This window comes from Trichomycterus rosablanca, chromosome 19, assembly GCF_030014385.1.
Source record: "Trichomycterus rosablanca isolate fTriRos1 chromosome 19, fTriRos1.hap1, whole genome shotgun sequence".
Classification (NCBI taxonomy): Eukaryota; Metazoa; Chordata; class Actinopteri; order Siluriformes; family Trichomycteridae; genus Trichomycterus; species Trichomycterus rosablanca.
The window spans coordinates 1,903,830-1,928,523 of record NC_086006.1 but is presented as its reverse complement, the minus strand read 5'-3'; the positions used below and the strand labels follow the sequence as shown (position 1 = coordinate 1,928,523).

The 24,694-nt window shown below is 42.9% G+C and overlaps 2 protein-coding genes across 4 annotated transcripts; one reads left to right on the top strand and one right to left on the bottom strand.

The window, feature by feature from the left end:
* Positions 1–5,694: 5,694 nt before the first annotated feature.
* Positions 5,695–21,480, bottom strand: hm13 (histocompatibility (minor) 13). 3 transcript variants are annotated; one of them, XM_063015823.1, is made up of 15 exons: positions 21,396–21,480; positions 20,847–21,296; positions 18,097–18,189; positions 17,770–17,970; positions 15,265–15,363; positions 13,498–13,580; positions 13,299–13,387; positions 13,080–13,165; positions 11,424–11,549; positions 11,212–11,269; positions 11,029–11,112; positions 10,139–10,175; positions 9,943–10,045; positions 9,766–9,851; positions 5,695–7,725 (listed from the first exon to the last, which is right to left on the bottom strand). In XM_063015823.1, the coding sequence occupies exons 4-15, from the start codon at positions 17,962–17,964 to the stop codon at positions 7,659–7,661; spliced, it is 1,113 nt and encodes a 370-aa protein (XP_062871893.1). In that variant the 5' UTR covers positions 17,965–17,970; positions 18,097–18,189; positions 20,847–21,296; positions 21,396–21,480; the 3' UTR covers positions 5,695–7,658. The 3 variants fall into 3 exon arrangements, with proteins under 3 accessions (XP_062871893.1, XP_062871894.1, XP_062871895.1); XM_063015824.1 differs by lacking the exon at positions 18,097–18,189 and having other exon boundaries at positions 20,854–21,296; XM_063015825.1 differs by lacking the exons at positions 17,770–17,970; positions 18,097–18,189; positions 21,396–21,480 and having other exon boundaries at positions 20,854–21,096.
* Positions 19,613–24,494, top strand: LOC134333700 (protein ILRUN-like). Its single transcript, XM_063015826.1, has 5 exons — positions 19,613–19,858; positions 21,457–21,611; positions 21,692–21,889; positions 21,987–22,231; positions 23,622–24,494. The coding sequence occupies exons 1-5, from the start codon at positions 19,701–19,703 to the stop codon at positions 23,646–23,648; spliced, it is 783 nt and encodes a 260-aa protein (XP_062871896.1). The 5' UTR covers positions 19,613–19,700; the 3' UTR covers positions 23,649–24,494.
* The last annotated feature ends 200 nt before the right edge of the window (positions 24,495–24,694 follow it).

Sequence of the window (24,694 nt, the reverse complement as noted above, 5' to 3'; positions counted from 1 at the left end):
TGGATTTTGGTCTGTACTGGGATGACGGATGTTCCTGAAAGCAGCTGCAGGCGGAGCGGGGAGCGTCTGAGGCACCGTCGACTCATAAACTCATCATAATAAAGTCATGATGGTTCGCACTGTGTTCAGTCAGGACTCGATCTGAAACACAGACCAGGGAGAAGATCCAGATACACACACACAGAGCTTGCACTAATGCAACTGTACAGAGTGAGTTTGGACTTTGTGTTTGAACAAGCCATTCAGGGTTAAGGGCCTTGCTTAAGGACCCAACAGTGGCAACCTTGCAGCGACGGGGTTCAAACCCCCTCTAAACCGACAACCTTCTGATTACTAGTCCAGTACCGTAACCGCAAAGCTGCCAGTGACATCAAGCTGCAGTCTTGCAGCCCAGCTGACATGCTGGATAAAGTCTCAGCTTGACCAGAATCCTGGTCAGGGTCGCAGTGGGTCATATTTACTGGGCCAAACTCCCAGGAAACACCCCAGACAGGTCGGCAGTCCATCACAGGGCAAAATAAATGTAATAAACACTGCAGAGTTTTTATTTTATTTTCCTTTCTGTCTCTTTCTGATTTGGGTTTTGTCTATTTAATAAGTGGCTATTCAGCTATATGTAAAATTTGAATGTGACTCAGCAGTAAAAGCGTCCATCAGTAAATCCTCTTCACTTCCTTCCTTTTCCCCGTGTTTTCCCTCCATGTTTCCGCTCGCTCACATCTCGGCGGGTTTAACACGTTCACGCAGCTTTTTAGCCCTTGGTTTGGGAAGTTTTCCACGTCTAAGCTTGCGCTTCTCCTCCGAAAGCTTTGCAGTAGGAGGGTGGTCCTGCTGCATGCATGTGAAAGGTCTGTACAAACAATGAGATCCACAGAGCCGGGTGCCACTCTTCCCCGCCGCTTTGAACGCTGATCCCTCTTTTCTGGTCACTCCGGCCCAGCGGACGGTCAGAGAAAAAGGACAGAGGCCGGGTCACCTAGCAACTCCACGGCAACCGAGCTAATCGGGGAGAGCTTGTTTTAGGGACCGTGGCATGACCGGGGGACACTGGGGCCCGGCGCGACCCCCCGGAGGCACACCTGCATGGGGGACGGGGAGGGGCGCTTTAAAAGGAAGAGAGTGATCCGCAGATGTTCCGACTTTGAAACCTGACCTTCCTATTAACATTCAGTGCCCCTTTTCTGCTCGCATTATTCTAACAAACAGGCAAAGCCACATACTGGCATGTAGGGATGGTATATAGAGTTAAAGATGTAGAACTCATCACGGTGCCAGCCTGGTCCTTCTCCAGTGTGTCATGTATCCGGTTATACACTCAGACACACAGCATCATGAACATTATTTCTATTCTGTTGTTTCTATGAAATCCCCCTCTTGCTCCTTTTTACATCGTTTATTCGTCTTCAGTACATTTGAGCCTGATCAGGGTTGCAGTGGGTCTGGCCCTACAGGGGAGAACTGTGTGCTGGACAGGGCATGAGTCCAAATCTGGTGGAAATTTAGGCCTGTCCACAAGTTTTGAGTGTAAAGTTTTTACACTATATTACCAAAACTATTTGAACACCTGACCATGACTTTAAGCATGTTTGTGTATGGGAATTTGTGCCCATTCAGACAAAAGATGACAGAATTTGTATGGCCGGGGGCGTCAGATGCTGAAATCACTCTTTTCAGCCAGGCTGCAGGTGTCTGTTTTATCCTGGTCAGGGTCGTGGTGGGTCTGATTCTCTGGCCAAAAAAAAACACCCCAGACAGGTCGCCAGTACATTACAGGGCAAACACACACACACACTTATGGCAATGTTTAGTAACTCAAGTTGGCCTGGCTGCATGTCTTTGGACTTGTGGGGGGAAACTGGAGCATCCGGAGGACACCCACTTGATCACAGGGAGAACATGCAAACTCCACACAGTAAAGAACCCAGAATCAAACACAGGCACTTCTTGCTGTGAGACAACAGCGCTACCCACTGCGACACTGAGTCTGATAAAGAAATTGTATAAGGGAATTGGAAATACATACATGCTGTCATTTCAACCTAAACCTGAACAAAATATCAGGATAAATACAGTGCAAATTTGAAAATGTATTCATTAGGTTTATACATTATATTTCATTCACCTACTGCTAACATATCATTCAATCATTCATCTGAAGAGCTGAACTGGTAACGCTAAGCTCCTCTGTCCATGTTGGAGACCACAGTTGTCATGGTGTTTTATCTGCAGCCTCCTGAATGCTAGGAATCCCTAAATGCAAGAGCGGCTTGGCAAACACACACTTTACCCTAAAGAATATATTAAACTCTGCCACCCAACTACCTTCCAACTAATTACTGACAGAGCGTGAGAATAAACGCTGCTCCATGTGGGATCCGTCCAGTTCTAAAGGACCGTCCACAACCAAAAATCACGTTCTTCGTAAGAGGTGGAACATAAAAACCAGGGCCTGTACGACAGTAGTGAACTCAGCGTGAAACATCCAGGCTGAAAGAGTGCACATGGTTAAATATTTGTGTTTATCAGGACGTTTCCCACAGGGCTGGCAGCTGTAAATCCAGATGTTCTTAGCACCCTGGGCCCATCTGCGCTCAGGTGATGAAAATCAGACACAGTTGTCACGTTTGAGCCGCAAACAAACAGTTTGTGTTTGTACGATTGGACACAACTGCTCGGTTACAAACCGGTTCTGTGTCTAATCTGATCCGACTGAACGAATTAGCTTTAAAAAGTGACCGCTGGATACTGCAGGGCAACACACACTCACACAATCTTTTACTTAATCCCAGAGCATTCAATCCACCTTCTGCATGTTGATAGAAGGTTAAAGCTAAACCTCATTAAGGCAGGCAAGCATTTAATGGTTAATTTTATGTCTAAGATATCTAAATCATTCCACTCGTCGAATTAATTAATTAATTAGCAGTAACTTGTTAACCTTTAATATTGATAATGTAAATAAATAGCAAATCTGACAGTAAGCATCAAGTGAGCCTAGCAAGTGTTAGCTTTAAGTAGAAACTTGTTTAGTTTGTAGTGTCAGTGTGTCAAGTGATATCATTAAGTTCTCTGTGATTGCTATATGTATATTTCACATATATTTGTATGCATATATGTAAAATATACACTGATAATTAGGGGTTGATATCTTTAGCACACAGCTACCAGGCTGTTTATATGAGTAACTTTAACACAGCGCTAACAGATCGCTTTGTTCAGGTAATATTAGCACACAGCTAGCAGGCTAAATAGATGACATACTGTAACAGACCATCCAGTTTCTAGGTTCCCTATTTTTGCTAGCTGTCGGCATCAGGGAAAGTGGGAGCCTGGCCTGGTCAATAACACCCAGCAAGCTAATCGTAAGATGCTATTTACACTAGTAATGCAAATGCTTTTCCTTTTACAGTTGCGATCGGAAATATTCAAACCCCAAAAAGAAAATAAGGATTTATAACTTCAAGTTTTTAGTTTTAGTTTTAAATTAAGTATTTAACAGTACTGTGGTAGTATTTGAGTAGCTATTGTTAAATTATTTGACCCCTATGAAACACAGCTGGTCTTAAAACCTGCTGCTAGTCTGTAGGACATCAAGTTGGGTTACAACATGATTAAAACCAAATTCAAGATTATTAGTCACATACACATAGTCATACACAGTACAACTGGCATTACAAATGGCAATTTAAATAAAAAATAACAAGCTTCAGCTGTGATGTGTTATATAAACGTCATCCAGAGATTCAAGGGCAGTTGTATAGCCTCGCAGTTAAGGTACTGAACTAGTAATCAGAAGGTTGCTGGTTCAAACACCACCACTGGCAGGCTCTTGAGGTTCTGGAGTTCTTTATTAATGATGTGAATATCACAGACTGTGACCAGAGTTCTGAAAGTTTACCAAAGTTCTTCAGGAACCCTGTTGCTGTTCATTATCCACACTACCTGCTGCACCAAAGTTCATATTAGCATATTAGAACAAACAAGTTAATTCGCCCTACAGTTTGACTGGTACTGAACTTTTGAGGTTTTGGAGACCTTAATTAATGAGGTGAATATCACAGACTGTGACCAGAGTTCTGGAAGTTTCTCAGGAACCCATTTACTGTTTATTATCCATACTACCTGCTGCACCAAAGTTCATATTAGCATATTAGTACAAATAAGTTAATTCGCCTTACAGTTCGACTGGTACTGAACTCCTATGGCTCTAGAGACCTTTAATAATAATGTGATGTTCTGGAAGTTCTAAGAGTTCTAGAAGTTCCTCAAAGTTCCTCAGGAACCGTGGCGCTGTTCATTATCCACACTACCTGCTGCACCAAAGTTCATACTAGCATGTAAATATAATGGTATAGTGGCACAAAATGGTTAAAACTATTTAAGATCCTGGTCATAAGAAGCGTAGAAGTTACTGGTGTAGAAGTAATTAGCTAGCTAGTGTTTTGTATTTCATGTGAGTAAAAACATTTAGATATGCTTTTGATGGACTTTTTTGTAACGTGTTTTCAGGGTAGGCTCTGAACCCACCGTGACCCCAACCAGGACAGAGTACTAACTGAAGATAAAATAAACATAAAGCCTCAGTGAATTTGTGATGTTTAGTTGAACCCTGGTTTGTTCAGAGTCTCTGTAAAATCGCGATTTAGTGAGTTGTGCCACCTAGTGACGTGTACTCATGAGGTCTTCCATTTTGGAGAGTAAGTGTGTGGCGCCATCTTGTGCGTATACACACATTTTATATAAAACCTCCAGTCAAAGTACTTGTGGAACGTTCTTTACCTTCATAACCTTTAATAAACGATTTTAGTGCTAACAAGCTTCTGAATCTTCATTATTTTTCGAATAAAAGCTTCCCAGTGGTGGTTTAATTAAATTAATGGCTTTCATGCTGCAACTGCGTTCTTCAAATCCCACCAATAATTTTCTATGACATTTAAATCTAGAGACTGAGAAGATCCAGTTTATCTACTGGGGTTTGTTGTCCTGATGAGATTACTAAGGCCTAGGGGCAAAATTTTGGGCTCTCTTTCAACCAGGCAGGCTTGCTGCTGCTGCTCTATTAGTTTGGAACTTCTGGACAATCCTCACAATGGTGTCTCTGCAAATGTTCCATGTCCAAGGTCTTGGAACTATTCTTATACACATTGCACTTTTGTAAGCAGCTTTTTAGTTTAGAACCTTGAACACTTACATTTACAGCAATTAGCAGAAGCTTTTATCCAAAGTGACTTGGGGGTTAAGGACCTTGCTCAAGGTCCCAACAGTGGCAACCTGCCAGTGGTGGTGTTTGAACCAGCAACCTTCTGATTACTAGTTCAGTACCTTAACCGCTAGGCTACAGCTGCCCTTGAATCTCTGGATGACGTTTATATAACACATCACAGCTGAAGCTTGTTATTTTGATTTAAATTGCCATTTGTAATGCCAGTTGTACTGTGTATGACTATGTGTATGTGACGAATACACTTTAATTTGATTTTAATCATGTTGTAACCCAACTTGATGTCCTACAGACTAGCAGCAGGTTTTAAGATCAGCTGTGTTTCATAGGGGTCAAATAATTTAATAACAGCTACTCAAATACCACCACAGTACATCATTCAACTGATAAATACTTAATTTAAAACTAAATACATAGGGTTATAAATCACTATTTTCTTTTTGGGGTGTAAAAGAAAAGGCAAACACTTGGTATATGCTTCTCTAGAGTGGTATAAACCACAATTTATTTACTTGTGAATAAAAAAAGAGACAAATGCTCCATAAAGAAGCTCAAGCTTGCACTGGCACAATCAGGAGAAAGAAGAACATACATGAAAAGATCTGATCATATTTATAGACATGGACGTGATCTGTGCTGGGTCAGTCAATATGTGTCCACTTTCCAAACGTTAAACACAAACTACTCTCTTAAACACCTCAGGGTTGACCTCCACTTTCTTTTGGTGAGGTCTTGTTTTGAAGGGTCAGAAATGTAAAATATCTCACTACTGATGAATGCAGATTTGGTCTCTGCTTATCTGACATTAGTTGAAAAGTCACACTAGGTATCTCCATGGAACTCCCCAGATTACAATCAATGATTTTAAACATCTTAATTTAATGAGAAAGAAATTCATCTTTTTAACCTATTTAAACCAAATCGCATCTAGGAACTGAACTTTGCTTCTTCTTGTTTTACACTTGAGCTTCGAGGATAATATTGCTAACTAGTAATAAAAGCTTGTAGCCTCCTGGTTAGCATTTTGCAAATTTGGAAGGACAAAGATGAACCGCTGCACATCAAAAGCATTTCATGTTTTTGGAAGGTGGGAGGAAAACAGAACAGCTAAAGAAAACTAAACTGGACCCAAAAAACATGCCAAACTCCACACAGCTAAGAGTGTGAAACTGAGTCGGGTAAAAGCAAACGTTGACGAAACAAAGCTGCACGTATTTCATGGCACTTAAATGATCGATTTCAGCAGCTGTTCTTTATCTGTGACTGAACTGATGTGATTGATGATTCATACAATTAATGTGGGTTTATTTAAAACCTTAGGATCAAAAATATACACACAGCAGGTCTGATTATTAATTTGTTGATACGGACAGTGATGTTTTAACGTGCGACTTCTCTGTTTCCATGTAAACGGGGACAGTTAGACCGCGCCCATGAAAAACCACACGGAACAGCGGTCTCTCGCCAAGGATGAGAAGAAACCTCAAATTATCTTAGTACACTGTGTGCGGACTTGTACGGATGGTCAGATGTAGTCAAAGAGCCACCAAAAAGAACATGGGCTTCAAAGGGTGATTTTAATCTCGAAGCACGCCCGCTTTTGGTGGCTCCCAAATTATATCTGGACTTCCTCAAACAAAGTATGTTTGGGTAAATAAGTCACAAGTAAAACAAAACAGTTGCAGTAATAAATACATTTTCAGACAGTAACTGGTCAAGGATTTCTTATTTGGTAGCAACAATAGACTTAAAGCTAAAACTAAAAATGCAATCATAAAATTTTTGATGATTAAATATCATTTCTAATGCATTTCCCCCAAATCTAGTCGTATCCAATTACCCGATCGCATTCTGCCTCCTCTACTGCTGCAGACCTCCACTCCTGACTGAGGAGGGGCGTAACTAACACATCGCTTCTTTTCACCTGCATGGTACGGGTATTGCGCACGCACAAATCCCCATGATCCCCCATCTCTGTGCAGCACCATCGATCAGCCAGCAGAGGTCGTAATTGCAGCAGTTATGAGGAATCGGCATTCATACCGGCGCTGAGCTCTGATCTGCCCACCGAATGCCTTACATATAATGTTTTTGGATAGTATCTTCCTATTAAATTAGGCACCCTTGCCAGTTTTTTTAATTTAATGCCTGTAAAGAGAACAATTTACTAAAATAAAAATAGGCAACAAACTAAACACGATACACAAACAAACGCGATGAGAGAACAGATCAGGTTTACACTGGCACAGAGGAAGCTGTTGTACATCTTGTTTTACAAAACGTTTAGAAACTACAGGGGGACAAAAAAACCTCCCACCCCCACCCCAATCATCGCTATATAACCAGTAACAGAACACATCCGGCTGAGAATGGCCCGCCACTGGAAACGCGATGATGAATGAGGGGGCGTGACGAGGAGCTCGTGATCCTCTACAGATTATTTGTCTTTATCGGACTCTGTGGTCTCTTCTTTCGCCTCGTCCTCGGGTGACGACTCCTCGTACCTGTGGGGAGAAACGACAGCGAGATGAGGGCAGGGCGGGGCAGAAAAAACAAACGATCGAGCATGAAGCTGAAAGATGAGGAGCGATGAGAGCAGCCGAGTGCCCGTCCGGTTGACAGCATAGCTGTTCTATGTTTGAAATGCTCAGTCTGTCCACATACTTTTGGCCATAAAGTATATGTAACTAATGATCCATTAGAAGATGAGAACATGCTAAACATGCAGCTATGTGGCATATCGTGGCGTAGTACCACACAGTTGCTTTTGGCATCCAGCAGACGATTGGTTGGTATTTACATTAGCAGCATTTAGCAAATGTACATATACAATTCAAGCGATTGAGGCCTCACTCAGGGGCCCAACAGTGACACCTTGGCGATGGTGAGGCTTGAGCTTGAACAGGCAACCTTCTGATTACTAGTCTAGTAACCTAACTGCTGAGCTACCGCTGCTCTAGACAGGACTGCTTGGGCCCTTAATCAACTTGACGATGGTGGGGCTTGAACTGGCAACCTTTTGATTACTAGTCCAGTACTTTAACTGCTCAGCTACCACTGCCCTAAACTAAATACATGTTCAATTAAGGATTAAGGGCCTTACTCAGGGGCCCAACAGTGACAACTTTGGCGGTGAAACTTAAACCGGCAACCTTATGAATACTAATCCAGTACCTTAACCGCTGAGCAACTCAAGCAACTGAGGATTAAGGGCCTTGCTCAAGGGCCCAACAGTGACAACTTGTCGGCGATGGGGCTTGAACCAGCAACCTTAACTAGTCACTAGTCCAGTACCTTAAGCACTGAGCTACCGCTGCCCTGGACAGAATACAACTCAAGCAAGTGAGGATTAAGGGCCTTGCTCAGGGCCCCAACAGTGACAGTGGGGCTTGAACCGGCAACCTTCTGATTACTAGTCCAGTAACCGCTGAGCAACTCAAGCAACTGAGGATTGAAGGCCTTGCTCAGGGGTCCAACAGAGTGGTGAACAATCTATTAAGGGATTCCATGTCTTGTAGACAGGATTTGGGATCTGAACAGATTAGGTAGATCTTGTGGGGGTGATCTGGTATGACCAGCCTCAGTGAACCCATCGTGATTTTTGGAGGAGCGCGGCTCGAGTGTAAAAGCGTGGCAGGGTGAACGCAGCGGGGATGTCTGGAGGCAGAACCGGGCACGTACGGGGCAGCAGAAGGGCGAAGAGTACCTGCTCGGGCGAGAGCAGACGGGGAGGCGAGGAGTCGACCGGCCGCTACAAGACGGAATTGCCGTGGCGATGGCGGCGGCGCGGGGAGGAGCGTAACGGGCCCTGCATGGAACTGGCCAGGCTGGCGGGAGAGCCGGAGACGGTGGGGAATCGGGTGAGGCGCGGGGTGTGGGGCAACACTTCAGCCGCCGACTCATAGCTACACACACACGTCGTCGGGGGGGAAAAGAGGGACAGACGGAGGGACAGAGCGAGGGACGAGGGGACAGAGGGTCACAACAAATAATACAGGGTGAGAGAGAGGACAGAATAAAAGAAGAACAGTTCTAAAATTGATTTTTAAAGTAGAAGAAAAGGCCAAAAGTATATGACCACGTCCCATTTTAAAACCATGGGCTTTCACACACAGCTGGACACTCCTTGCAGCTCTAACAGCCTTCACTCTTTTAGGCACCTTTAGTAAAAAAAGCATTTGAGGTTAGGCACTGGAGTTCCTTTAAGTCATATTTTATGGACCTGACATACTGGAACAGGAAAGATCCTTCCTCCAAACTGTTTTCTAGCCCGCCAGAGCATACTCTGTGACCGGCAGGCTGGGCGCCTACATGGACAACATCTGGCTCGCCTGAGGGAGGGAGGGCTGCAAATCAAAAGTGCTGCATTATGACCTCTGCTGGCACTTGTACAGTGAGACAGGGGGTAATGGAGATTTGAACCCAGGTTGCCGCTGACCTTTTCAAAGCTCCTCCAATGAGACAAACTGTTTGATACGAGGCGGTAAAAGTGACACCAAACCAAAATTCTTAACATCAGGTGATAAATCTTCCAGACGTGTTACCTGAACAGCTCCGTCAGTTCTCCTTTCAGCAGAGCCACCACCACCGGGAAGCCCACGCAGGCCGGGACCAGGTACAGCAAAGCAGGCTGGGAATTCAAACACATCCGTCTCATAAGCAAGCAAACGGTAAATCTACTCCGTGTGCTACATTTTATTGCTTTTCTCTCTGTGTCTCACCTGAGCATGTTTGAACGTGTGCATGACGAAGATGGTCAGACCGAGGCCGAAGATGTAGGCCAGGAAGCTGGTGTAGAAATACGTCCTCGTGTTCTTCTTCAGGCTGAGAGCGAATAAAAAACAGACGGTGAGAAACGAACTACAGCAGAATTCAGAGACGTAAACGTCGGTACTGAGAGGATCTGAGAGGCTTTACCTGACGTCAAACCGGAGCAGCAGGGCGATGAAGATACCTGAAAGAGTTACAGAGTTAGCACACTGATGTAGAACCTGAGCTGTAAGAACCCAGCGGTACTCGATTATTCATGTCGGATAGAACCAGATTCAAACACAGTATCTGTTTTTTGTTTTACCCTGATCAGGGCTGCGGTGTATCCAGTGACGCCTGACATGGTCACATGGCAGGAATACACCCTGGACAGTGACATACTTGTCATAATAGTAAGAAAATACAAATGTTTTTCCCTAATAGCCATTAAGCTTCTGGCCACAGCATCATGCGACCACCACCATACTTCACAGCAGGTACAAAGTTGTTGGGTCTGAATGCCTCATCTCTCCCATCCTTTTCCCTCTGTTCCTTTGGTCCCAGTTGCTAAAAACCATCATCTTCATCTTTGTTTTGTCTGACCACAAAAGTCTTTTCTCAGGTGGGTTTAGATAAGTTATGGCACCCTGGCGCTCAGGTGGCACAGCGGTAAAACACACACTAGCACACCAGAGCCTAGGCAGGCTGGGCACCTTCACAAACAAAGATCGGCTGTTGTTCAAGGGGGGTGCCGGAGGGTGTTCCTCATAACTAATGCAATTACGACCTCTGCTGGCTGATGGATGGCGCCTGCACAGAGTCGAGGGATAATGGAGATCAGGGTGTGTCTCTCTGTACACAAAGCTGATCCACATATGAACTGTACAGAAGTGGAGGAACGTAGAGATCAGAGCGCGACTCTCCATGCGCAGAACTGGCATCATGGGCGAATAGGAAGGGGTCGGAGTAACTGGCTACGATAAACTGGGAGAAAAATACCTGAACCCAATCAAAGTATTTGGCGTACGCGCTTTTAATTTAGCTATACGATAAAGTACCTGGAATGACGATGTCCCCGAGCCCCAGCATGGCAAAGTTACTGGCACCCAGCCCCCTTTCCAGCAGATCCTGAGGGAACACCACTACAAGAGCAGTAAGACAAAGCAGAAAGAGACGGTTTGGTTATATACGGAGGAGCTGGACGATGGCATCCACTGGTAGATGAATAATGCTTTACTCACACTTGATGGGAGCCTCAAATGACTTGGCTACAGTCACCATGACATTGGTACCAAAGACCTGGAGGTAAAAGCAGACTCTGGGTTAAGTCCGGTCTATATTTCCAAAAGTATCTGGACACCTGACCATGAGCTTGCTGGACGTCCCAATTCAAAAACAAACAATATTAAAATAGAGCGACTTCGAATACATACGAGTTGAAAAAAGGACTCACCCAGAAGACATCGTACACAAACAGGCCTCCCAGCAGGATGCAGCCCGTGCTGACGTTGTTCAGATGGAGCAGTTCCACTCCGTTCAGGGCGAACGCCAGGCCAAAGAGATTATTTGCCACCCAGTGCTGCCAATCAAGCAAACAGAACCATCAGCAACCAGCAGCGATGTTCTGATTTAAGAGCTAAATGTACGCAGCAGCAAAATAAACAAAAAACAGTAATAACTTTGTTTTAGGGACTAAAGTCATCAAGACTTTAAAACAAACGTGATGCTCTGTGTATTCTGACACCTTTCTATCAGAGCCAGCATGAACTTCTTCAGCAATTTATTATACAATAGTTCGTCTGTTAGATCGAACCACACGGGCCAGCCTTCGCTCCCCACGTGTATCAATAAGCCTTGTCCACCCATGACCCTGTCGCCGGTTTCCCACTGTTCCTTCCATGAACCACTCTTGATAGATACTGACCACTGCAGACCGGGAACACCTGCAATTTTGGAGATAATATATCCCCCCCCACTAACAGGTGCCGTGATGAGATGATCAGTGTTATTCACTTCATCTGTCAGTGCTGATAATGTTATGCCTGCTAGGTGTATGTGTGTGTGTATATATATATATATATAGTATTATGTTATTAAGGGATTTGAGGATTATTTCTGTATTATCTTGTGTAAGAGTTTATTTTGATGTTTTGGGCGTGTGTAGTTTGTCTTTCTCTGTTGTACTCTGAACGTTCATTCAGGATGTTTTACAGTGACGGGTGTCTGGACTCTTCTCCTGGTATTAAGTGTTGGTGTGTCAGTCTGGAATGGATAATTGGGTCTGTACGTTTTCAGCAAAACAAGGAGTGTAAATGTTAAGGATGGGCACCAGTACTCAAGTAACTTAGGAGGAAAAAGATCCATAACTGCAGACATTTTCTGGTACTAAGTTCTGTAAAACATTGTATAATGTAGAAGCAGTGAGTAATCATTCATTCAATGTCTGTTTTACCACCTATTTGTCCTGGTCAGGTCTGATTCAGTGGCCTGATTCACAGGCGCACACACACACACACACACACAGGCGCACACGCACACACACAGGCGCACACACACAGGCGCACACACACAGGCGCACACACACACAGACACACGCACGCACACACACACACACACACCTATTACACCACAACACTTTAGGGAAGGCCCCTTCCTGTTCCAGCATGAGCAAGCTCTACAAAGACAAAACTATAGTGGCCTGGACCGGACACAGTCCTGACCTCAGCCCCACTCAACAGCTCTGGGATAAACATGAACAACATCAGTGCCCAACCATACAGGTGAAATACATACCTGGTAACTGAATATGACTAGATTAAGAGAAAATTTTGGGGAAGGGGGTATGTTAAAAAAAGGTTTTGGAGAAGGGGGGGTATAATTGACATAAAATTCTGGGGAAGGTGGGGTATGATTAAGAGACAGGTTTGGGGAAGGGGGGTATAATAAAGAGAAAACTGTGACTAAATAAACAATGATGGTACAGCAGGACAGAACAGTCTTTAAAATTGCTTTACTGTCCCCATCATAACCGAATCTAACCCTGCAGGACCCGTGTGGACACCTTTTTTTTTTTAAGTATAAAAGAGAAATACACAGAAGGGGGGTGTACCTTTTTAGTGACGTACCAAATGCCCACTACACTGCTGATACACAGACACACCAGGTCCCTCGTGTCAAACTCATAGTTGATGATTTCTGTAGGAAGAAAAGTTTGTTTTAGCACGTTGGTTAAGCACTTGTGTTTATTATGTTATGAATCACCTGGTGTGAAAACCACTGGGCTCCTTATTCACATTTTAAATGGTTAAACTCATGGCACAGTCCTCACCTTCTTTATTCTCTCCTGCTCCCTGTGTGAAGAGAAGCTGGAACTGCTTGTTAGGAAGACTGGCGGGCAAATACCTGTTCATGAAGGGACTGGCACGAAACAAACAAACAAACAAGACCAGTTAGCAACGGGCAGTAACGTCAGGCTGTGGACTGCATTAGAATCACGGCGGCCGTATGGTTCGTAGGCGTGCGCTCACCTCATCGTGTGCGACAGCGCCAAAATCCCCAGCACAAAGAAGTACGCCGATAACAGCAGGTTGATGTACTCCTGAGAGAAAACCTGAAATAGAATGATTAAACCAGAGGAAAACGGGTTAGTGAGGCTGATCCTGCTTATAATTCAGCACTTCAAACATACTAGAGGATTTTCTCTACATACAGACAGTGCAGATGTTCACGTTTAATTTGTCACCGATCAGCCATAACATTAAAACCACCTCCTTGTTTCTACACTCACTGTCCATTTTATCAGTTTTTAAACACCTCACGGTCACTTCTGGACTGAGAATAGTCCACCAACCAAAAATATCCAGCCAACAGCGCCCCGTGGGCAGCATCCTGTGACCACTGATGAAGGTCTAGAAGATGACCGACTCAAACAGCAGCAATAGATGAGCGATCGTCTCTGACTTTACATCTACAAGGTGGACCGACTAAGTAGGCGTGTCTAATAGAGTGGACAGTGAGCGGACACGATATTTAAAAACTCCAGCAGCGCTGCTGTGTCTGATCCACTCATACCAGCACAACACACACTAACACACCACCACCATGTCAGTGTCACTGCAGTGCTGAGAATCATCAAGACTGCCTTCATGAAGGACTTGTCAGAGCGGAAAGCTGCACTTAATTATGATTGGCTCAAAATGGCTACAGTGCTTGACCCTCGCTTTAAGGACTTAGTGTCTTCCAAGAGAAGAGCGAGAAGCCGTGTGGAAAAAGCTTGAAGAACTCCTTCAAGATGGATCTAAAAAAGCTACCTCTGAGCCCACAGATGAGCCACCAAAAAAGAAAGGCCTCTTGTGCTTTTCTTCTGACTCTGACTCTGATGATGTAGGGTCTAATGCCTTGAGCCTCTATAAAGCAGAACAGACAATCAGTGAGACAGACTGCCCACTACAATGGTGGTCAGCACATGCAGGGGCACATCCACAGCTCTCCACTCTGGCTAGAAAGTACCTAGCAAGCCCTGCCACTTCTGTCCCATGTGAGAGGGTGTTCTCACTTGCTGGGAACATCATCCAGAAGAAAAGAGCAGCCTTAAGCTCTGAAAATGTGAACAGGCTCGTTTGTCTCAGTAACTGGCTCAAGGAGAAAAAGTAGCCTCAGTGTTATATGTTTTGGTTGTACAAAAATATTGCAGGTTGAATGTTGTGTTAAATTCTATGCTCTTAAATGCAATATGTAGTTTTGCCATAATTCTGTTGTTACTTTAGAAATGGCACTTTAATTTTTGTTTACACCAGATGTTAAACTCTCACGAGTTGCAATATTGTATAGTTGTTTTATTTATTTTTAATTTTTACAGTTCTGTACAAGAAATGGTGCTATGATTATTGTCTAATGTGCTGTTTACATTTATTTATTTATTTTTCAAATAAGTTAAACAATCAGGGGTTCCTGAAATACTTGAAATCTGAATAACTATAATAGCACCAACACATCTGTTGGTTTAATAACAATAATAAAAAAAAACATTTCAAAAAGCAATAAACATGTTTGTTGTTAAGAATATACGTGTATTCATTCAAAATTTTAGTAGCAAAATAATTTTTGTAATTAGTTGTGATTAATTAATTACAGACCCTGTAATTAACTCGATTAAAATTTTTAATCAAGTCCCATCACTAATTTCAACATTTCAATATTAGTGTGAAGATTTTATTATTACTGCATTTAAAGTCGCGCTGGTTTGAATAAAAATGCAGATTCTTCATTAAAAACGAGGAAAAGTTTCATCTCACCTTGAAGAAAATATAAAGACCAAACAGGGTGAAGCTGGCAATGATGGGAAAACGGGCGGCATCTCTGCTGGTGATGGTCTCCGGCATGTCTGAGGAGTTCTGGTAAAGGAAGAAAGGAAAATTAATAATAATAATAATAATAAGACGTATCTTTGGATATGAAGGGAGGTGGTGATAGCGGTGCTACACAGCAAGCTTGATTATAAACCCCCCCATCACATTCCAAACTGGACATTTTTAGCCAGAAATGGTTTGCTATTGTGTTTATTTAGCTTAGCATTTAGCTAAATCTGACATGTGACCCTCAGGTTTAAACGAAATTTAATTGTGTCCTACATGGACAAAAACGTTTGCTTTGGAATTCTGTTGGCAAACTCTCACCTGTTCAAGTAGCTAGCTCAGTTAGCCTAGCCTAGTAGCAAGCTAAGCTAACATAGCCCTGATAAATAGTCAAAACCACAGCAGAACGACATTTAAACTGGTGAGTCTATACGATTTAAAGCCAACAGTTGCAGAACATGTTGCATCAGTGTATTACAGTGAAGCGCCGGCTCTTCACAGGTCAATACTGCGACTGGTTTCAGATGAGAATCTCCAGGTCCAAGTTCAACAAATTTAAACTACCAAATTTCTTTCAAATTAATGGAAGTTCACAATCAAGCAAGTAATAAATCACCATGGATTAAAACAGAAGCCCCTGCTTTTACTTTGTTCATATGAGCTTCAGTCGAGCTTTGATGAGATTTTGAACTGGAGCTTCTTTCCTGCACGGGAGCCTTTAAGCCCGAGTTAAGCTCGCTCGACTGCGTCATCTGTGTTGCACCAGCTACTAATTAATGGCAGAGCTGTTTTGGGTGGCTCCTGGATTATATCTGTGCATCAATACAGTGTGTGTAAACTTTAAACATCAATTAAACATGGTATTATTGTTTATGTATTATTTTAATGGCTGAATTTATTGTATTTGTCCCACCCTAAAATTACAAGTATTTTTGAAAGTAGTTTTGAAAAGGGGGGTCGACTATTTTTGTTTGTGATACTGGAAATTCTTTTAGTGCATTATTTAAACTTAAAAAAAATACACACGACATGAATTTTGACATTGTGCTTAGAAATATAAATAAGGAGTATATATTTATAAGCATAAAGAAAATTTAAAAACTTCATTAAAATGTAAATATGTAGGTGCACGAAAAAAATAGTAATGCTACAAGTAAAAACGTATTAAATAAAAAGCTACCTTAAATTTTTTTATGATAACAGGTTAGAGAGTTTATAGAACCACAAGTTATCCCCGGACAGGTCTACAATGTGCTCTCAGTCTAATAATCAGGAAAACAGGAGCAAAGTCAACATTCACTCAAAAAGATCTGCAGGGCAAACTGAAAGGAGCAGGAACAGCAGTTACACCGGGAACTGCACCACAATCAGCTTTACTCCCCCGGGTCATGCAAAGCTTCTTTAATTAAAAAGGACAGACGTGCACCTCTTAAATTTGCACCAGAATGGTAGTCAGAAAAGAAGGGCTGCGCAAACCAGCAAACTCTCAGTGAAGTATGATGGTGGGAGCATCATTATAGAGGGGCGGCTTTTCTACACACTGAGGTATCACACAACACATCAGTGAAGGAAACATGAATGGAGTGATTATACCAGGTCTTATCACAAGCCAATCTAATTGATCAAGAAACTAACATATACCCAAAATAATGTATAAAAACAACAAGAAGTGAAAGTGATGCATGGCCTAGTGAACCTGCCCAATTATATTCCACTTAAAGTGTACTGAGGCTTTTAAAATTAATAAATCTGTTTTAACTGAGGGACCCTTGTAACCTTAGGAAATCAGTCAATTTGTCAAAACAAATGGGCCAAATTTGTACCACACTGTTCCAAAAATGGCCTTGCTCAAGGGTCCAATAGTGGCTGTATGGGCTGATTATAGCCCAAAGCTCCATCCACTAAGAAGTCTCAAAGCTGTAACAGTAATCAGTCATTTGTGGTACCGTGCACATCAGTCAAACTGGGTTTTGGATATATGCACTGGAAGTATATTAAATAACAAAAATAAAAGTGTCTGAGGACTTGTCTCCAGCCGGTGTAGGTGGATGGAAAGGGTGGCACCAGTCCTGCCATCTGGTGAAATAGCTCTGAGAGAAGTGAAGCAACAAGCTGGCATGAATTACACAAATGTAATGATGTTAAACACTGCAGGTTTAGTTTTTTATTATTATTCAATATTTATATGTGTTTTATTTTTGCAAATAAGCAGAATATGAAGCTGGTGAAGCACATGTGTAGAAGATGCAGCCAAGAGTCTAAAACGTGTCGATGCTATTCTGTACAAACAATAAATCATTAAATACCAATAAACAGAATAATGTTGTTTTGTAAAGATATAGAATAATTGAGCTGTGAGATTAAAATAAATAAAGCATGGCCTGCAGTGTGGAACAGATGTGAAACCCAGAACCAGGACCGATCCAGAACTAGAATCTACTCCACCTTGCTTTTGGAGCTGCTGACGGATCTTATGGCTCCGAAGAAGATCGGCAGCAGGGCCATGAGCACCAGGCTCCCGTACGCCAGCGCTGTTCCCTCGGCTGTAGCCACGAACCGGGCCGCGGTACCGTTGGTCGTGTCGGTGCCGTTATCGGTGTCCAACACCGGCGCGGCTGATCCCTGATCCACGTCCGCCATGGCGAGCTGATGACCGTCGGTAGAGAAGAGAGAGAAACGGAGACTTTTATAATCAGTGGAAATAAACACAGAGCCGCTTCATGTAGAGTCAATCAGTCAGTGGCTGTATTCTCTCTCATAAGGCCACGTTACCCTAAATATCTCTCTCTCTCTCTCTCTCTCTCTCTTTCTCTCTCTCTCTCTCTCTCACCCTTAGTCCGGGAACTGCAGCAACTCTTCCTCAACCTGCCGCCCAAAACTCAGTCCTCAACAACACTGACACTCCACGGATCGGAGTCGAAGCACAATTCAAAACATTCAACCGTTCAAAACATTTATTTATAAATTCATTCAAAAAGAATTTATTCAAAACATTTATTTATTCATTTATTTATTCATTCATTCAAAACATTTACTCCATTACCTTTATTCATTTAATAATTCGTCCATTCATTCCAAACATTCCTTCATATTCCTTCACTCAGTCAAAACTTGTATTTATTTTTTAATTCATTTATTCATGTAAAACATTCATTCATTATTCATTTTAGCTGATCATTATTACACGTTGAAGTGGAATTGAAACATTTTACAGCTTGTTGTAGTTCTGCAGTTACACATTAAAACCAGGCAGTAACTGGTGCAGCACCTGGACTGTAACTGGTTCCAGTCTGAGCGCTGGAGTGTTACACATTAAAACCAGGCAGTAACTGGTGCAGCACCTGGACTGTAACTGGTTCCAGTCTGAGCGCTGGAGTGTTACACATTAAAACCAGGCAGTAACTGGTGCAGCACCTGGACTGTAACTGGTTCCAGTCTGAGCGCTGGAGTGTTACACATTAAAACCAGGCAGTAACTGGTGCAGTACCTGGACTGTAACTGGTTCCAGTCTGAGCACTGGAGTGTTACACATTAAAACCAGGCAGTAACTGGTGCAGTACCTGGACTGTAACTGGTTCCAGTCTGAGCGCTGGAGTGTTACACATTAAAACCAGGCAGTAACTGGTTCCAGTCTGAACGCTGGAGTGTTACACATTAAAACCAGGCAGTAACTGGTTCCAGTCTGAACGCTGGAGTGTTACACATTAAAACCAGGCAGTAACTGGTTCCAGTCTGAGCGCTGGAGTGTTACACATTAAAACCAGGCAGTAACTGGTGCAGCACCTGGACTGTAACTGGTTCCAGTCTGAGCGCTGGAGTGTTACACATTAAAACCAGGCAGTAACTGGTTCCAGTCTGAGCACTGGAGTGTTACACATTAAAACCAGGCAGTAACTGGTGCAGTACCTGGACTGTAACTGGTTCCAGTCTGAGCGCTGGAGTGTTACACATTAAAACCAGGCAGTAACTGGTTCCAGTCTGAACGCTGGAGTGTTACACATTAAAACCAGGCAGTAACTGGTTCCAGTCTGAACGCTGGAGTGTTACACATTAAAACCAGGCAGTAACTGGTTCCAGTCTGAACGCTGGAGTGTTACACATTAAAACCAGGCAGTAACTGGTTCCAGTCTGAACGCTGGAGTGTTACACATTTAAACCAGGCAGTAACTGGTGCAGTAACTGAACGCTAGAGTGTTGCACTGGTGCTCCTGGATTTTCGCCCCCCTGTATGTTTACCTACGATCACGTGACCTGTGTTATTTTTACGCTCCCCACACGCGCATGCGCCTTTAACTCTGTTGGCTTGTTTATTACGTCTGGCTAGGCCGAAAGCCTCGGACTAAATTTGTACAGGAGGCTGCAGTGTGTCCGATGAGATGGAGGCTATGGAGACAGACGTCGACCTGGAGCTTATGCAGAAATTCAGCTGTATGGGCACAACCGATAAAGATACACTAATAACAGAGTTCCAGAGACTGCTGGGCTTCCAGCTCAACCCTGCTGGATGTGCTTTCTTCTTGGACATGACCAACTGGTGAGTGAACCGTTAGCATCAGCTAGTAAAACCAGTCTGGTCAGCTAACTAGCTAAACCAGTTCAGTTAGCGTTAAATGTTAGTTATTTAAAATAATATTGTTAGTCACAAGAGTGTCTAACTATTTTAAAGCAAGCAAAGGAACAGAGAGTGTAAAAAAACAAATCGCAAAAGTTGTTAGCCGTTAGCCACAAGTAGCTCATTTCAGGTCGCTAAGCTAGCTGCTAATGCTAATATAATCAGAGTATTTTATCTATTTAACAATATTTATACTGTTTTTGTTCTGTTTATATATATATATATATATATATATATATATATATATATATATATATATATATATATATATATATATATATTAGTTTTATAAACATCAGTGCTCCAAATTGTTATACATGTTAATATATATTGCATTTAAATTATACACCTACTCGATTTCCTTTTATAAATTATAAGACATTTATTGGTTTTAATTTAAATAAGATTAAAGATCACTGGACATTTACATTAAAGTCAGTTAAATGTATTAAATGACAGTTCTTTAAGGTATGAAGCTGTAAATATTTATGATAAATTCATAATAACATGTGGAACACTTGTAACTGTAACATCAGACTTTTGAAATTTAGTTTCCTAAATAATAGATAAATATATAAAATAGATACATTTTCTAAATTATAGATTCATATACAGTGGTACCTTGAAACTCAACGTCATTTGGTTCCAGGAGTGGCATTGAGTTTAAAAGAAGTTGAGTTTCAAGGTATTTGTTACCATAAGGATGTTTGGGGAACCTGTTAATGCGTCCATGGTTCCGTGGAACTGCAGATATTTTAGGCTCATGTAAAATAATGGGGTTGTTTTTAACCTTTATACACTGAAAATAACTGGATCTGATGGTTATTCCACACAAATGCAGATTCGTCTCATATGCGCACTTTGATCTTAAAACATATATTATGAAAAAGAGCATTTTAATAAAGCCTACATCATACTTGCTATAGTTGCTGATACCAGACACCACAGGACTCCTTTTCCTTCGTCTTGTGTGGTCCATGTCTCGGTTGGTCAGAGCTTGTTTGTTCTCTGACATGTAAAGTTTACAAATGCACCACTCTTGCACCACTCCAAAACTGTAAATAAACAAGCATGCACAGCAGGCCACAGTAAGAACATAATCAGATACAGAGGTTTACATGGTGTGTTCCCCCTTGATTAAAATGATTATTTAAAAGAGTTACGCACCTCAGTGGTCATTTATTAATGGTTTATTAGGCTGCGTGTCAATGTAGCCAGTTTATTAAACACTTAAGGAATAATTTTACTGATGCTTAGATTGCAGGAATAGTTGAAAATACGTAGCCAGGGCTCAATCAGGGTTAAACTCCTGATGTACTGATGATAGTGTGATCACTGGATGAACCCTGAGCCTGTTTACCTGTGCGACAAAAGGAAAACATGAGTTGTTTATACCCAAATGTCTTAAAAAGTAAAGAGATTATTTTCTTTATTCGGAAGTGCTTTCATGATGCATTACATCCAAAATTCAGCTGACGTGGCACAGTGTGACATTCAAATCACAATTCTTTCTCGTGTAGGAATCTACAGGCTGCAATCGGAGCTTATTACGACTTCGAAAGCCCCAACATCACGGCGCCGTCCATGTCTTTTGTGAAAGACGTCACTATAGGAGAAGGGGAGTCGATTCCACCAGATACCCCCTTCATCAAGACCTGGAGGATACAGAACACAGGTATCATTCTCAACCACCATAAATACCTACGATTATAAGAGACACGTTAAAATGAATGATACTCTTGGGTGGTTCTGCAGGTACAGAATCCTGGCCACCAGGTGTGTGTCTGAAGTACATCGGTGGAGACCAGTTTGGCCACGTGAACTTCGTGATGGTGCGAGCGCTTGAACCTCAGGAGATGCACGATGTGAGCGTGGAGATGCGGAGTCCTCTGGCTCCAGGCATGTACCAGGGTCAGTGGAGGATGTGCACAGCCACCGGACTCTTCTACGGGGGTAAGTGCCATTCTTTTTTTGCCAATATACCACACAAATAACGATCTGCTCTTCTAACTACCGGACATCTTCCTCTCTCCTGTCCCCCCGGTGTTAGATGTGATCTGGGTGATTTTGAGCGTGGAGGTCGGGGGTCTCCTGGGCGTGACGCAGCAGCTCTCCTCCTTCCAGGCCGAATTTAACACGCAGCCTCACCGCGTGACTGAAAACTACAACCCCTTCGCCTCACCGCAGAAGAACAAGCAGATCCATAACACCGAACAGACCGGCCTGTCGAACGGCTCTGCAGACGTCGCCACGGACAATCGGCAAAGCGACTCGTCTGTAGTTACGTACAATCAGGTGAGATGATTTTCTTTTTGTGCATTTTATGCTAGTCGTATCCAATTCCCCAATTCTCCATTCGTCACCAAGGAGGGCCGTGACTAACAGGATGGACCACTTCTTTTCACCTGCACAATTCAAGTTCATATGGAGATCCGTATCGCGCACAGAGATCCATATTATCCCTCGTCCCAGGCGCAGCACCATCAATCAGCCAGCAGAGGTTGTAATTTTAGCAGTCATTAGGAACCCATACGGCCCTCCCTCCCTCGGACGAGTCAATCGACTTCTGTGTGGGTGCCCGGCCGGCTGGTAGCTGAGCTGAGATTCAAACTTGCGAGTCCTGATGTCCAGGATTTCAGAAAGGTGCACTATAGGATCAAAAGTAAGTGGACACCCCCAATCACTGAGTACGCTACTCCAACTTCCACCTACACAGACATGATTATCTGTGTCTGAGGGAGGGTGGACCGAAGCGATTCCTCATTGTAATTACTGCTGCAGTTGCGGCCTCTGCTGGCCGATCGATGGCGCTGCACTGAGACGGGGGATAACGGAGATCAGTGCGTGACTCTCTGTACCTGCTACTGGTCCCTCTGTGAATTTGCATCGTGTGGGTGAAAAGAAGCGGTTGGCTACTACATGTTTTCTAGGAGGCGTTGGTTAGGTACGGCCCTCCTCTGTCAGGCTTGGGGAGATTCAGCAGAGGAGATTCAGCTAGGGAATTGGATATGACTAGATTGGGAGACAAATAGTAATGCATGACAAAAGCATTGTCTTATTTATGTGGATTAAGTTCTCTTCTTCTCCTCTTTTTCTCTTCTTTTCTGTTCTTTTCTTTTCTCTCATCTCTCTGTGTTTTTCCTTCTCTTTTTTCTCCTTTCTCTTCTCCTATCATCTCTTCTCATTTCTCCTTCTCTCTCTTCTATTTCCTCTTCTCTTTTCTGTTCTCTCCTCTTCTTTCTTATTTTCTCTTCTCTTATCTCTTTCCTCTGCTCTTTTCTCTCTTTTTCTCCTTCTCTTATCTCCTGTCTTCTTTTCTCTCCTCCCTTCTCTCTTTTCTTCTCTTTTCTTCTCTTCTCCTTTCTCTTCTTTTCTCTTCTTTCTTCTCTCTTCTCATCTCTCTCCTCTCTTCTCTTGTGTTCTCTTTTCTCTTCTACCCTCTTTTTTCTCTTCTCTTCTTCTCTTATGTTTTCTTCTCTTCTCCCTTTTGCCTTCTTTTGTTCTCTCTCTTTCTCTTTTCTTTCTTCTTTTCTCTCCTACCTTCTCTTTTTTCTTCTGTTCTCTCTCCTCTTCTCCGTTCCCTTCTCTTCTCTTATTTTCTTTCTTCTCTTGTTTCTTCTCTCTCGTCTCTTCTCTTTTGTTGTCTCCTCTCCTCTTCTCATCTCTCTCCTCTTCTCTCCTCCAGCCGACGTACGGACCGCACCCCTTCTGACAGTCTTAGACACGACGTTGGTCGTTCATCAGGAACGAACCTGTGGCCTTGGCTTCACCCTTTCAGGATGCGGGAGGATCACGAGAGCGGGCACACCTTGCCCGCTGTGCCACGCTGACCTGTTGCGATTGTACCGGCGTGAGGAACGACGTGTGAATGCTAATTTAAGAAGGATGCGTGTAGATCCGTTTTTAAAGACGTTAATGAATAATGTGATTTTTTTATTGCTGTATGACGGGTGGTATTCGGCGCTCGTGAAGTTTTGACCGCGCGTCTGTGTTTTATGTGTCCGATCGCCGCTTGATTGATTGTGTGGCGGTTCGTGAGCGACTCTTGTTTTTTGGGTTCGAACCGACCATCTGCAGTCCAAACCGCTGCTACGTCACACGTACGTGCTGCGAAGTGTGTGACCGCCTGGCCTCCACAAACGTTTACTTTTACTGCAGAGACGCCGGTTACAATCATCATTCTTTATCTTCAATAACCACTAAATCCTGGCTGGTGTCACAGTGGATCCAGAGCCTATCCTTTATTCACCCACCTGACTACCTAGAGGAAGCTCACACACGCACCACACACACACACCTTACACACAGATTATATGTATATTTTTATGCTAAAGTTTGTGCAGATCTCCCTGTTCAGATCTCATCTGTTCTGCATGATAAGCTGCTGCACATTTAAACAGGTTCAATTTGACTGCATATTGGTTGAATTTAACATGTCGGGGGACTAAATGTGGCGCATATATAATGCCCCCCCCCCCCCCCCCCCCCCCCCCCCATGTTAAATGCAGCAAACAAATAAAAACAATGTATTAAAATGTACAAACAAAATTAAATACTAGTTTGTTTCCTGTACGAGTTTTGTTAGCATAGTTCTCAGAAAATCAACAAACTGTGGAGTGGCCGGGTTTTGAATTTTAGATAAAAATGGAAAGAAATTGATGCTGAAGGAGAGTCACAAAAACATGGCACTATCATGTCAACACTTTCTGAACAACCTCTGATTATTAAAGCAGGAAAAAATAAACACAGGATTGGTTC

What these genes read in the sequence shown, in the direction of transcription:
- hm13 (XM_063015823.1), bottom strand. Translation starts at nt 17,964, where the DNA reads ATGGCGGACGTGGATCAGGGATCAGCCGCGCCGGTGTTGGACACCGAT. An exon ending in TCAGCAGCTCCAAAAGCAAG is followed by an intron (nt 15,364 to 17,769) that starts GTGGAGTAGATT and finishes TTCCTTTACCAG; the next exon opens with AACTCCTCAGACATGCCGGA. An exon ending in AGCAGGAGAGAATAAAGAAG is followed by an intron (nt 13,166 to 13,298) that starts GTGAGGACTGTG and finishes TTCTTCCTACAG; the next exon opens with AAATCATCAACTATGAGTTT.
- LOC134333700 (XM_063015826.1), top strand. Translation starts at nt 19,701, where the DNA reads ATGGAGGCTATGGAGACAGACGTCGACCTGGAGCTTATGCAGAAATTC. An exon ending in TTCTTGGACATGACCAACTG is followed by an intron (nt 19,859 to 21,456) that starts GTGAGTGAACCG and finishes TTTCTCGTGTAG; the next exon opens with GAATCTACAGGCTGCAATCG. An exon ending in CTGTAGTTACGTACAATCAG is followed by an intron (nt 22,232 to 23,621) that starts GTGAGATGATTT and finishes TCTCTCCTCCAG; the next exon opens with CCGACGTACGGACCGCACCC.